General features: G+C 44.7%; 1 protein-coding gene across 2 annotated transcripts in view; it reads left to right on the plus strand.

The window, feature by feature from the left end:
* Positions 1 to 13,384, plus strand: part of LOC138266930 (kinesin-like protein KIF1C) — a 272,097-nt gene that overhangs the window by 231,721 nt on the left and 26,992 nt on the right. For both annotated transcript variants that reach the window (XM_069215707.1, XM_069215708.1), the window contains exon 18: positions 1,330 to 1,413. In XM_069215707.1, the coding sequence (XP_069071808.1) occupies positions 1,330 to 1,413 (84 nt within the window). The remainder of the gene's footprint in view (positions 1 to 1,329; positions 1,414 to 13,384) is intronic.

A 13,384-nucleotide genomic window follows, 5' to 3' on the forward strand; every position in this document is an offset into this window, starting at 1 on the left:
GTTTGCCATACTGAATTTGGTCTAGGCTCTATTACCGACTACCTTAGCCAGTGACCATTGCTTTTCTAGCTGTCCATGTAGGGAAAGCATGAAACTGGTTTCAATAGGTTGGTCCTGTTGGCTTGCTTTAAATTAGGTAAAGCCCTTATCATCCCTTGGTTGACCTACATAAAGAGTGTAATCATAGTTTGCACATGCCTGAGATGTTTAGCAAACAACATGAAATGTGTCTACCCTGAGAGTGCAGGGTCAAGGTTTGCTTTTTTGACTTTTGAAATCACATCAGAGCTGAGTATTTAGGGACCTTCCTGGTCAAGTAGCCCTGGACCATTCCAGACAAACATCTGTGGATCAGCCAGGTCAGGTTACGCAGACGAGACTTTATGGCTCTCAAGCAAATCCCAGCGACGCCATTTCTTGATATTTCACACTCACTTCCAGGTAAGTTGGGGTGTCAACAGTATTTGAATGACACAGTAGCTCAAAAGAGCAGATGTGCAGTAAGCCAAACAATATATACTAAATCCAGACACACAAGTCTTCTTGATTCTTTCCCACGGAACTGGACATCTGTCACTGTGCTCTAGATAGATGCCTGCAGCGCAGGACGCTTGTCAAGCGCAAGATTGTCTTCCATGAACACGTGCCCAATGTCTAAATCGTGCTTGATTGCAGAATTGCCTGACCAACTAGGACTATTTTGTGGCTGTTATCTAGTGAGAGTTCCTAATAGTAGAACATTTCTAAGGTTTGCATTACTTGGATAAGGCAGCCTTAATTGTATTTTTACATACTAGTGAGGAGGACGTTGCCTGACGTTGCCTGTGACAGCCGCTAAATGTGACTGGAATTCTTAGGAGTGGAGTGCATAAACAGGTGCCAGATACATGAACTAAAAGTTCACCCAGTGCCCTTCTTGGTCCTCTTAATGCTCATGCATCATCCATGTCTCACCATATTTTACAAGCACGCCAAAAGAGAGGCTTGACATTAAGTAGGCGATTCCTGGATCTGGCCCTGGACATTGCTATATTACAGGCTCAAACTCTAGCACACCATCATTAAATGGAAATAAAAATGGTATGCTCACCAGTTGATTTTGTTTTTTTGTGAACAACTGTTAATGTAGGGGCGAGGTGTTTAAAATGCACCATTGCTGTGATGTATTGTCTCTTTAACACTGTCATGTGTGTCAATGTATTACTGATGTACTTATGCGCAGTCCATTGAAATTGTTAGAATTGCTAAAACAATTTACAGTAACAATAAGAACTGTTTTACCATGGAAGGATCCCTGTGATTGACAATTGACCTTTATCTCCTGTGCAGTGATTGTGACTCTGGAGCCAGGAGATGGCGCTGAAACCTATGTGAACGGGAAGCAAGTTACAGAATCTTTGATCTTGAAGTCGGGTAAGATTTTTCTCCAGCCACTTTATATTTGAGAGTTCACTCACTGACTACCTACAGTCCAGAGACAGATATTTTGACATAAGGAGTGCTCATGAAACTTAGCGTGTGTAGTCCCCTCTGTGTAATATTCACAGTGCCGTGTGGGCATCCCTGTGCCCCAAACTCCAAGACCTAAGGGGATCTAAACTTTGTTGATTGGGTTTTCCTGGGCTCCCAACTCTTTCATATTATGACATAAGGCTTTTGAAATATACTCGAGCTGAGTTCAGACCTGGATGGTTGTAATAGTTAGCTAAAATGACATCTTGATATTTATTTTACACTTTCACACAGTTTGCAAATGACTTATTGTATTGTGTATGTGTAGATGTTCTAAATAAAAAAGAATAGTTCCCAGCTATCGCAACTTATCCTGGAAAACATATTTTGTTCCTTTTTAAAATCTTTAAGCATGTTTAGCTTTGAGGCCATTAGATGATCGATGACACTGAGCGGAAATAAGAACCAGGGAAAAAGCAGATTAATTTACAGAAGGTGAAATGGTAACAAGCTATTTGAGAAGCTATAGGCAGAGAATTTCATGAAGTAGGGAAAGGTACATCTCATCCCGCCACATGTGAGTGCTGATTCTTTTACTGATTCTTTTGTTTTTACTTGTTTAACTTATATTCCAAAATAGAAAAGAAAATACTGTGAGCTTAATGTTTGGCTGTTGAAAATAGCAGCCAATCTAGTGCATACCTCTTTCCGTCTAGATGTTCTGTGGTCTGTATTCAATCATACAATAATTAATTACCCAATTTACTTGTATACTTTGAAGAGAAATTCCCAGGACTTCTGTATTTTCAAATTTGTATAAAAATGAATGAGGTTGTTTCAGTTTTTAAACACTTTGTGAGTATTGTTATATTACTCCAGTGAGAATAGAATGTTACCTCATCAAACCGGACAGGAATGCGGTCCAGAGCGATTGCTAGTGATTGAGATTAATTCAAGATTTCCTTCCACCTCTTTATTTGTTGCTGTAGATGCCCTGAGAGCATTAGGTACGCCCAGAAATGAGCCCCAGTCTTGCTTTGCACGAGGTGTAAGCTGTACCTCACTGATGAGAACTAGGCATGCTGAGGCCGGGCTGGTGGTGCTTGTGTTCTCATCTTGAGGAGACCTGGTGATTCCAGCAGGACTGTTCCTGTGATGCAGAACCAAGTTTCAACACCAAAGTTGATATGAGGTCTTGCCCCCTAATACTCCACTACAGAAGGGGGTTTTCTAAGTTTGCTAAAATTATCGGTATCTGCATCAACATTTTTTCAGAAGCTTTGTGATTTTAGTGAAAAGATGATACAGGCCAGCACTCCACTGTAAAGAAAGTGTTGTACCTACAGACTGCAGTACAGTTCACCATCTGACACTTTTATGGACAGATCAGTATTTTATCTACAGTTCAATACCGAGGAGTCTGATCGAAACAGTTGCTGCTATTACATTAAGAAAATGACACCCACCTCATGTCCGTTAAAGCTAGGTGGGTTACAAACGTTTGTTCTTCTAAAAATTGGATTGTAGTTCTAAAACTTTTGGGAACCCCTCCAATAAACCATTTTTGTGAGAATAGAGGGAGTATAGAGGATTCAGGTCTGACTGTGTTGCTCAAAAGCAGGAACCCATCTATAGTGCTGGTTGTAGTGGCAAAGTGATATGCAGCTAGTTAGGGCTCTGCAAGTCCTTAGTAAGGATACCTGCAAACTGTGGGTGCTGGGGAAGAATGCTTGCACTCTAAAACAGTCATCCTTACAGCAGCTAAAGCTAACAAATTTTAACTAAAGTTGACTGCAGCTGGTAGGACCGAATGGAATCTTTGCTGGAGTTTCTCCCAGAGGATAAGGAACTAGAAACAGCTCTGTTCAGGCTGGATCTTGAGCAGTACCTCTGCGCGTCGAATGCCTCTGCGTCGTCCACGCTGGAAGTAACGTGCGCGTTGCCTGGATAGGTGCCACCTCAGCATGCTGACTTCAGTGCCTTTCTGTTCGATGGCATCTGTCGCTGTAGATACGCATGTTCTGCAATAGCTCGCCATCTGGTGTTGGGCCGGAGTGTTACAAGTTGTTTTTCTTCGAAGAAGTCTTTCGAGTCACGGGACCGAGTGACTCCTCCTTTTGTCTCCATTGCGCATGGGCGTCGACTCCATCTTCGATTGTTTTTTTTCCGCCATCGGGTTCGGACGTGTTCCTGTCGCTCCGAGTTTCGGAACGGAAAATTAGCTAATTTCGGAAGATTTTCGTCGGTATTGTTGCGTTCGGGATCGGCGTACTTAGATTCCACACCGCATCGAAGATCGAAGAGCTCCGGTGCCCTTCGGGGTAGTTTTTCGATCCTCCGTCGGGGCCTGGTCGGCCCGACCACGTGCTGAAGAACGCCGATGGAACGGACCCCGTTTCGTTTCTGCCCCAAATGCCACAATAAATACCCCTACACAGACCAACACTTGGTCTGCAACCTGTGCCTGTCACCTGAGCACAGCGAAGACACCTGCGAGGCCTGTCGTGCGTTCCGGTCCCGAAAAACACTCCGAGACCGTCGAGCCAGAAGACTTCAAATGGCGTCCGCACCGACAGCCCAACGGGAGTTCGAGGAACAGGAAGAAGAAGGTACCTTCTCGATCCAAGACTCAGACTCCGAAGGATTCGACGATACACAAACCGTGAGTAAGACGTCGAAAAACACACAGAGAAACATTTACAAGGCCCAGGGGACGCCACTGCCACCAGGCCATGGCTCGACCCATAAATTCGGTGACCTACCGTCGGCACCGAAAAAGGCCAAAACAGTGCCGAGATCGTCCGACTCCGGTCGAGACACCGGCACGCAGCCTTCTCGGGACCGAGAAAGTGCTGGAGACAAGCCTCGACACCGAGATACCGGTGTGGACACGGCTCGACGCCGAGACAGCGGCACCGAAACAGATCGACGCCGAGAGGTTTCGGCCCCGAAAAGGAAAAAAGTCACCTCGGAGCCGAAAAAACACGCAGACAAAGTTTCAACGCCGAAACAAACTGCAAGCGACCCAGCTTCAGGCTCTTATACAGAAGAGCACTCGCTAACCTCCCAAATGCAAAAGCATAGGTTTGAGGAAGAGCTACAAGCAACTGATGTGGACCATACGCAAAAGCGTATCTTCATTCAGCAGGGGACAGGAAAAATAAGCACCCTTCCCCCCATTAGGAGAAAGAGAAGGTTGGAGTTCCAGACGGAACAAGCACCACAACCAAAAGTGGTTAAAAGAATTACACCACCACCCTCTCCTCCGCCCGTGATTAACGTTTCACCAGCACAAACTCCATCTCACTCCCCAGCTCACACCACCATGAGCCAGGGTGACCAAGATCAGGACGCATGGGACCTATACGACGCCCCAGTGTCAGATAACAGCCCGGAGGCCTACCCTACAAAGCCATCTCCACCAGAAGACAGCACCGCGTACTCTCAGGTGGTGGCTAGAGCAGCACAATTTCATAACGTAAGCCTCCACTCAGAACAGGTCGAGGATGATTTCTTGTTCAACACACTCTCCTCCACCCACAGCTCCTACCAAAGCCTGCCTATGCTCCCTGGTATGCTCCGGCACGCAAAAGACATATTTAAGGAGCCGGTCAAAAGTAGGGCAATCACACCACGGGTGGAAAAGAAGTATAAGCCGCCTCCTACGGACCCGGTTTTCATCACTACACAGCTGCCACCAGACTCTGTTGTTGTAGGAGCAGCTAGGAAAAGGGCCAACTCTCACACATCTGGAGATGCACCACCCCCAGATAAAGAAAGCCGCAAGTTCGATGCAGCTGGTAAAAGAGTCGCAGCACAAGCTGCAAACCAGTGGCGCATCGCGAACTCCCAGGCACTACTTGCGCGCTATGACAGAGCCCACTGGGACGAGATGCAACATCTCATTGAACATCTGCCCAAGGACTTCCAAAATAGGGCGAAACAAGTGGTTGAGGAGGGACAGACCATCTCCAACAACCAGATACGTTCCTCCATGGACGCTGCAGATACAGCTGCACGGACAATTAATACATCTGTAACTATCAGACGGCATGCATGGCTCCGAACGTCTGGATTTAAACCAGAGATTCAACAAGCAGTTCTCAATATGCCTTTTAATGAAAAAGAACTGTTCGGTCCAGAAGTGGACACAGCGATTGAGAAACTCAAAAAAGATACGGACACTGCCAAAGCCATGGGCGCACTCTACTCCCCGCAGAGCAGAGGGAATTACAGCACATTCCGTAAAACGCCCTTTCGAGGGGGGTTTCGGGGTCAAAGCACACAAGCCAGCACCTCACAAGCAACACCGTCCACTTACCAGGGACAGTATAGAGGAGGTTTTCGGGACAATATAGAGGAGGGCAATTCCCTAGAAATAGAGGGAGATTTCAAAGCCCCAAAACCCCTACTACTAAACAATGACTCACATGTCACTCACCCCCTCCACACAACACCAGTGGGGGGAAGAATAGGTCATTATTACAAAGCATGGGAGGAAATCACTACAGACACTTGGGTTCTAGCAATTATTCAACATGGTTATTGCATAGAATTTCTACAATTCCCTCCAAACATACCACCAAAAGCACAAAATTTAACAACACACCATTCCAATCTCCTGGAGATAGAAGTGCAGGCACTATTGCAAAAGAATGCAATCGAATTAGTGCCAAACACACAAATAAACACAGGAGTTTACTCACTGTACTTTCTGATACCAAAGAAGGACAAAACGCTGAGACCAATCCTAGACCTCAGAGTAGTGAACACTTTCATCAAATCAGACCACTTCCACATGGTCACACTACAAGAAGTATTGCCATTGCTAAAACTACACGACTACATGGCAACTTTAGACCTCAAGGATGCTTATTTCCATATACCAATACACCCATCTCACAGGAAATACCTAAGGTTTGTATTCAAAGAAATACATTACCAATTCAAGGTACTGCCTTTCGGATTAACAACCGCACCAAGAGTCTTTACCAAATGTCTAGCGGTAGTCGCTGCACACATAAGAAGGCAGCAAATACATGTGTTCCCATATTTGGACGACTGGCTAATCAAGGCCCATTCGTTCATACAGTGCTCAAATCACACAAATCAGATCATACAAACCCTCTTCAAACTCGGGTTCACCGTCAATTTCACAAAATCCAAAATTCTGCCACGCAAGGTACAACAATACCTGGGAGCCATAATAGACACATCAAAGGGAGTAGCCACTCCAAGTCCACAAAGAATTCAAAATTTCAACACCATCATACAACGCATGTATCCAACACAAAAGATACAGGCAAAGATGGTATTACAACTCCTAGGCATGATGTCATCATGCATAGCCATTGTCCCAAACGCAAGACTGCACATGAGGCCCTTACAACAATGCCTAGCATCACAGTGGTCTCAAGCACAGGGTCACCTTCTAGATCTGGTGTTAATAAACCGCCAAACTTACCTCTCGCTTCTGTGGTGGAACAACATAAATTTAAACAAGGGGCGGCCTTTCCAAGACCCAGTGCCACAATACGTAATAACAACAGATGCTTCCATGACAGGGTGGGGAGCACACCTCGATCAACACAGCATACAAGGACAATGGAACGTACATCAAACAAAACTGCATATCAATCACCTAGAACTGCTAGCAGTTTTTCAAGCACTAAAAGCTTTCCAACCAATAATAGTTCACAAATACATTCTCGTCAAAACAGACAACATGACAACAATGTATTATCTAAACAAGCAGGGAGGGACGCACTCCACGCAGTTAAGCCTGCTAGCACAAAAAATTTGGCATTGGGCAATTCACAACCAAATTCGCCTAATTGCACAGTTTATACCAGGGATACAAAATCAACTCGCAGACAATCTCTCTCGAGATCACCAACAGGTCCACGAATGGGAAATTCACCCCCAAATTCTGAACACTTATTTCAAACTCTGGGGAACACCTCAGATAGACTTGTTTGCGACAAGGGAGAACGCAAAATGCCAAAACTTCGCATCCAGGTACCCACACAAACAATCCCAAGGCAATGCCCTATGGATGAACTGGTCAGGGATATTTGCTTACGCTTTTCCTCCTCTCCCTCTCCTTCCTTACCTGGTAAACAAACTCAGTCAAAGCAAACTCAAACTCATATTGATAGCACCAACTTGGGCAAGGCAACCCTGGTACACAACGCTGCTAGACCTATCAGTGGTACCCTGCATCAAATTGCCCAACAGGCCAGATCTGTTGACACAGCACAACCAAAAGATCAGACACCCAGATCCAGCATCGCTGAATCTAGCAATCTGGCTCCTGAAATCCTAGAATTCGGGCACTTACAACTTACCCAAGAATGTATGGAAGTCATAAAACAAGCAAGAAGGCCATCCACCAGGCACTGCTATGCAAGTAAATGGAAGAGGTTTGTTTGCTACTGCCATATTAATCATATACAACCATTACACACAACTCCAGAACATGTAGTGGGTTACTTGCTTCACTTACAAAAATCTAACCTAGCTTTTTCTTCCATTAAGATTCACCTTGCAGCAATATCTGCATACCTGCAGACTACCTATTCAACTTCCCTATATAAAATACCAGTCATTAAAGCATTCATGGAGGGCCTTAGGAGAATTATACCACCAAGAACACCACCTGTTCCTTCATGGAACCTAAATGTTGTCCTAACTAGACTTATGGGTCCACCTTTTGAACCCATGCACTCCTGCGACATACAGTTCCTAACCTGGAAGGTGGCATTTCTCATCGCCATTACTTCCCTGAGAAGAGTAAGCGAGATTCAGGCGTTTACTATACAGGAACCTTTTATACAACTACACAAAAATAAAGTCGTCCTAAGGACCAATCCTAAATTTTTGCCAAAGGTTATTTCACCGTTCCATCTAAATCAAACAGTGGAACTTCCAGTGTTCTTTCCACAGCCAGATACCGTAGCTGAAAGGGCACTACATACATTAGATGTCAAAAGAGCATTAATGTATTACATTGACAGAACAAAAAACATCAGAAAGACTAAACAACTCTTTATTGCATTTCAAAAACCTCACGCAGGAAACCCAATTTCAAAACAAGGTATAGCCAGATGGATAGTTAAATGCATCCAAATCTGCTACCTTAAAGCTAAACGACAGCTGCCCATTACACCAAGGGCACACTCAACCAGAAAGAAAGGTGCTACCATGGCCTTTCTAGGAAACATCCCAATGCAAGAAATATGTAAGGCAGCCACATGGTCTACGCCTCACACATTCACCAAGCACTACTGTGTAGACGTGTTATCCGCACAACAAGCCACAGTAGGTCAAGCCGTATTAAGGACATTATTTCAGACTACTTCCACTCCTACAGGCTGATCCACCGCTTTTGGGGAAATAACTGCTTACTAGTCTATGCAGAACATGCGTATCTACAGCGACAGATGCCATCGAACTGAAAATGTCACTTACCCAGTCTACATCTGTTCGTGGCATCAGTCGCAGTAGATTCGCATGTGCCCACCCGCCTCCCCGGGAGCCTGTAGCAGTTTGGAAGTTACCTTCAATTATTTCTATATGTATCATCTCAACCTTAAATAGGTGCATACTTAGTCACTCCATTGCATGGGCACTATTACTACAATTCAACTCCTACCTCACCCTCTGCGGGGAAAAACAATCGAAGATGGAGTCGACGCCCATGCGCAATGGAGACAAAAGGAGGAGTCACTCGGTCCCGTGACTCGAAAGACTTCTTCGAAGAAAAACAACTTGTAACACTCCGGCCCAACACCAGATGGCGAGCTATTGCAGAACATGCGAATCTACTGCGACTGATGCCACGAACAGATGTACACTGGGTAAGTGACATTTTCATTCTGCGCCATCAGTGTGGATCCAGAAGAGCTACCTCTGTGTTGTTTTTTTTGTTTGTTTTTTTTAAATCGCAGTTTCAATGTTTTGGCAACCTTTATGGCCTTTTTTTGCTCCTAGTGTGCCTTAGGGATGTCACCTGAGAAATCTGTGGGTTTTAAACTGTGTGGAAGCCGTCACATGCAAATTGTTTTGATAGTCCCGCACCTGGTTTGTTTGTGGTGCCCAGACCCAGACCATGACTTCAGGGCCTGCCTTACTGCTTTATGATGAACCCCAAAGAGATCTGGGAGGGGCCAATGAAACTCCTTGTCACTCAGCACCAGATGTTCCGAGTCATCGGACAAGGCAAGGGAAAGACTTCACAGGTCTCCCTCTCACTATGCTGATGATGCATTATTCTTGGACTCACTAACTCACCTTCTGGTCCAGATGTGAGCGCCTTGTTTGCAAGGCTGGTTCGGAGGACAGCTGAAGCACTTGAACTCCTGGAAGAATTTCCTTTTCACAGTCTTTTCTGGACACTGGCCACAGCACCCCTGCAGAGAGCACAGAAAATTATAATTTTTCAAGCTTCCCATAGTGATCTGACCCTGATTGCTCCGAAGCTTCTTCAGCTCTTGGCTTCATCCTGCTAGTTGCTGTTGTCAGTTGGCACATGCTGGTTCTGCAGGGGACTGTTCACCTCCAAAAGACTCATCACTGTGGTTCTTTTGTAGCATTGCAACAATGTGGCCTGGGGCCTTCATGTGTGGGCAAAATGTACCATTCTTATTTGTTGCATGGTTTTCTCCCTCTCACATCGAGAGTTCTTTAGTGATGACAGATGCATCAACTATGGGACAAGAGCCCTGAGCGTCAGTGTAGACAAGATGTGAGCCTTCTGCCTTTTGTTTCCTCCTTAGCGTTCTGTGAGAGACATGTTACGCCTTCTGTGGGACTTGGTCTCCTTTATTATACATTACTGCTTCTGCTGCAGCTTTCCCGAATTCTGAAGTCAGTAGGTACTGAGTGCAGCTCATTCTGATAGCACTGGAACTGTTTTGAAGAGTTTGGTACTCTGACTGTCTGGGTTCCTGCCTTCCACTCCATCTCCTAATTCAGGAGTCCGCTGCAACAGGACAGCGTACTGTAGCCAAACCTACACCTGCATGCATCGATGATTTTGAGTGGAACAAATTGAGTTGATTTGATCTACCTGCAGTAGTAGTAGGGGATGTGTTTTTGACCGCTCATCCAAAGTCCAGGCAAACTTTGTGGCTGGGTGCAAGGCCTATCTTTTTGTTCTGCTTTCTTAAGTCCTCCTGTTTGTTCTGTCTTTCGTCTGGTAAATGTTTGTTGTGGGTATTGTTAAATGTCATTTGTTGCTTCATTTGGTCTTTCTGTGTTTGCCTGCTCAGCCCTCTTTTAAAATCGCAGCTTGTTTTTTGAAGCGGCTTAGTAATATATTTACTCCTGTACCTTCTATTATGCTACAGTTGGACCTTAGTTTGGTCCTTATGTTCTTGGTGTGCACGTCTTTTGAACCTATATACACCTGTTCTTTGAGGTTGGTGCCTGTTAAGACCATTTTCCTCATTGCAATCACTTCTGTACGCAGACGAGACATACACATCTTTCCATATTAAGACGACTGGCTCATAAAATGTGCAACTTGTCGTAAGTGTTTGCAACACACTCAGGCCACCGTAAACCTACTCCATCAACTAAGTTTTACCATCAGCGCAGTCAAATCCCACCTCCAACTCTTTCTGATAAAGCCATACCTGAGAGCCATCCTCAACTCAAAACAAGGGATAACTTACCACAATGCTGCCCGTATCCAATCCTTCCAAATGCTTATTCCCCTGTTCCAGCTTCACCAGCAAGTGACATTGAGGACATTCATGCGTCTACTAGTTATGATGGCTTCATTTAAAGTCATAGTTCCTCATGCCAGACTCAACATGCATCTGTTGCAAGACGGCTTAGTGCGACAGTGGACTCAAGTGGAGAGTCAATGGGAGGATCTAGTGTTGGTTGGTCATCAAGCCTACCACACACTGCAGTGGTGGGAAAAAAACAATCTCCTCAAAGGACAGCCTTTCTTAGACACAGTTCCACAGAGGACCATAACAACGGATGTTTTCTTGTGGGCTGGGTAGCGCATTCTCAAGATTTGACTGTCCAGGGACACTGGACACACATAGTCAAAAGCATTTCCATATCAGCCACCTGGAGTTGCTAACTTTCATCGAGCGCTCAAAGCCTTCCTTCGCCAGCTAATTGGCAAGGTAGTCCTGATTAAAACAGACAACATGACTGCCATGTACTATCTCCTAAAGCACCAGATCCCCACAACTCTCTTACGTAGCCCAAACAATTTGGAAATGGGCTCTCCAATACAGCATTCACCTGTTAGTGGAGTAGCTTCCAGGAGCAAGCAAAATCTTTGCAGATCTCCTCAGCAGGAGGCGTTAACCAGTCCATGAATGGGAGCTCCATCCGCAAGTTCTCCTCCCATACTTCGGGTGTTGGGATCACCCAGAAATTGACCTTTTCGCCACAGCAGAAAATGCAGACTGCCCAGATTTCACCTCCAGGTTCCCACAGTCCAAGGACAACGCACTATGGATGAGTTGGTCACGGATATTTGCTTACGCTTTTCCCCCTCTCCCACTGCTTCAGTTTGTGGTTCACAAACTTTGGCAGACCTCTCTTACCCTCATCCTAGTAGCTCCTACATGGGCATGGCAACCATGGTTCACTACACTTCTAGAACCCTTAGTAGTTCTTTACGAAGTACTGCAGAACAGCAGGGCCTTCTAATGCAGTACCATGGAGAAATCAGACGATTTGGCTCAATCTTGCGATCTGGCTTATGAAGTCCTAGAATTTAGTTACTTGAACCTACCACAACCCTTTATGGACATTATTAAAGAAGACAGACCAACTACTTGTGCTTGTTATGTTACAAAGTGGAAAAGATTTGTCCACTACTGTCATTCCAAACATATTCGTGATTTAGAACCCAATGTTCAAGACATTTGACCTGATTTGGAGTTTGGTAGATGGAGTTAGTCACAAAAGTGAAGGATATACTGTCTGCTGTATTACAATTCCATTTTAGCCTATGGAGCTTGTTACTGCGGACGGGATATCTGTCACGTTTGTGGCGGAGTAACCCGTTCCCCAAACTCTAAATCCGGACCATTGTCTGTAATCTATTCCATTTACAGACCACTGGTCTAACTTTTACACCTATAAGGCTACACAAAGCGGCAGTGGCCGCTTATCTACAAAACAGACAACACACTTGTCTATGCAGGATTCCTGTCATTAAAACCTTCATAGGATGTCTTAAGAGTTATTCCTCCTTGGGTGCCACCCGCTCCTACTTGGAATTTTGATATTGTTCCAACCAGATCAGTGGGCCCTCCATTTAAGCTCCTCCACTCCTGCCCCCTCCAATTTTTATCCTGGAAAGTATCATTCCTAGTTGCCATCACTTCACTCAGACGTGTCGGTGAGCTTCAGGTATTAACTTTAGAAAAACCCTTCTTCCAACTATATATATATAGATATAGGCAGGTACAACGGACCAATCATAACTGTTTTCCAAAGGTGATGTCTCAATTCCTCCTTAATCAGTCTATTGAATTGCCAGTATTTTTTCTCAAACCGGAATCAGTTATGGAAAGGGCTATACATACCCTAGATGTAAACAAACCCTTATGTATTGTATAGATAGAATAAAATCATTTAGGAAAATGCAACAACTCTTTGCTGCCTTTTCAAAACCAAGCAAAGGAAGGGTCGTTTCTAAAACAGGCATCGCATGTTAAATTGTCAAATGCATTCAAACATGCTATGCTAAAGCCAAAAGAACTTTACCTATCCCTCTTCAAGCTCACTCCATTCATAAAAAAGGAGTCTCTATGGCCTTCCTAGGAATTATTCTACACCACATACATTTACTAAACATTACTGTGTAGATGTGCTGGTCTATCAACAAGCAAATGTCAGGCAAGTAGTTCTGCGTACTCTGTTTCAAACAACTGTAACCCCCAACAGGTTAGCC

Source organism: Pleurodeles waltl, chromosome 12 (genome assembly GCF_031143425.1).
Source record: "Pleurodeles waltl isolate 20211129_DDA chromosome 12, aPleWal1.hap1.20221129, whole genome shotgun sequence".
Classification (NCBI taxonomy): domain Eukaryota; kingdom Metazoa; phylum Chordata; class Amphibia; order Caudata; family Salamandridae; genus Pleurodeles; species Pleurodeles waltl.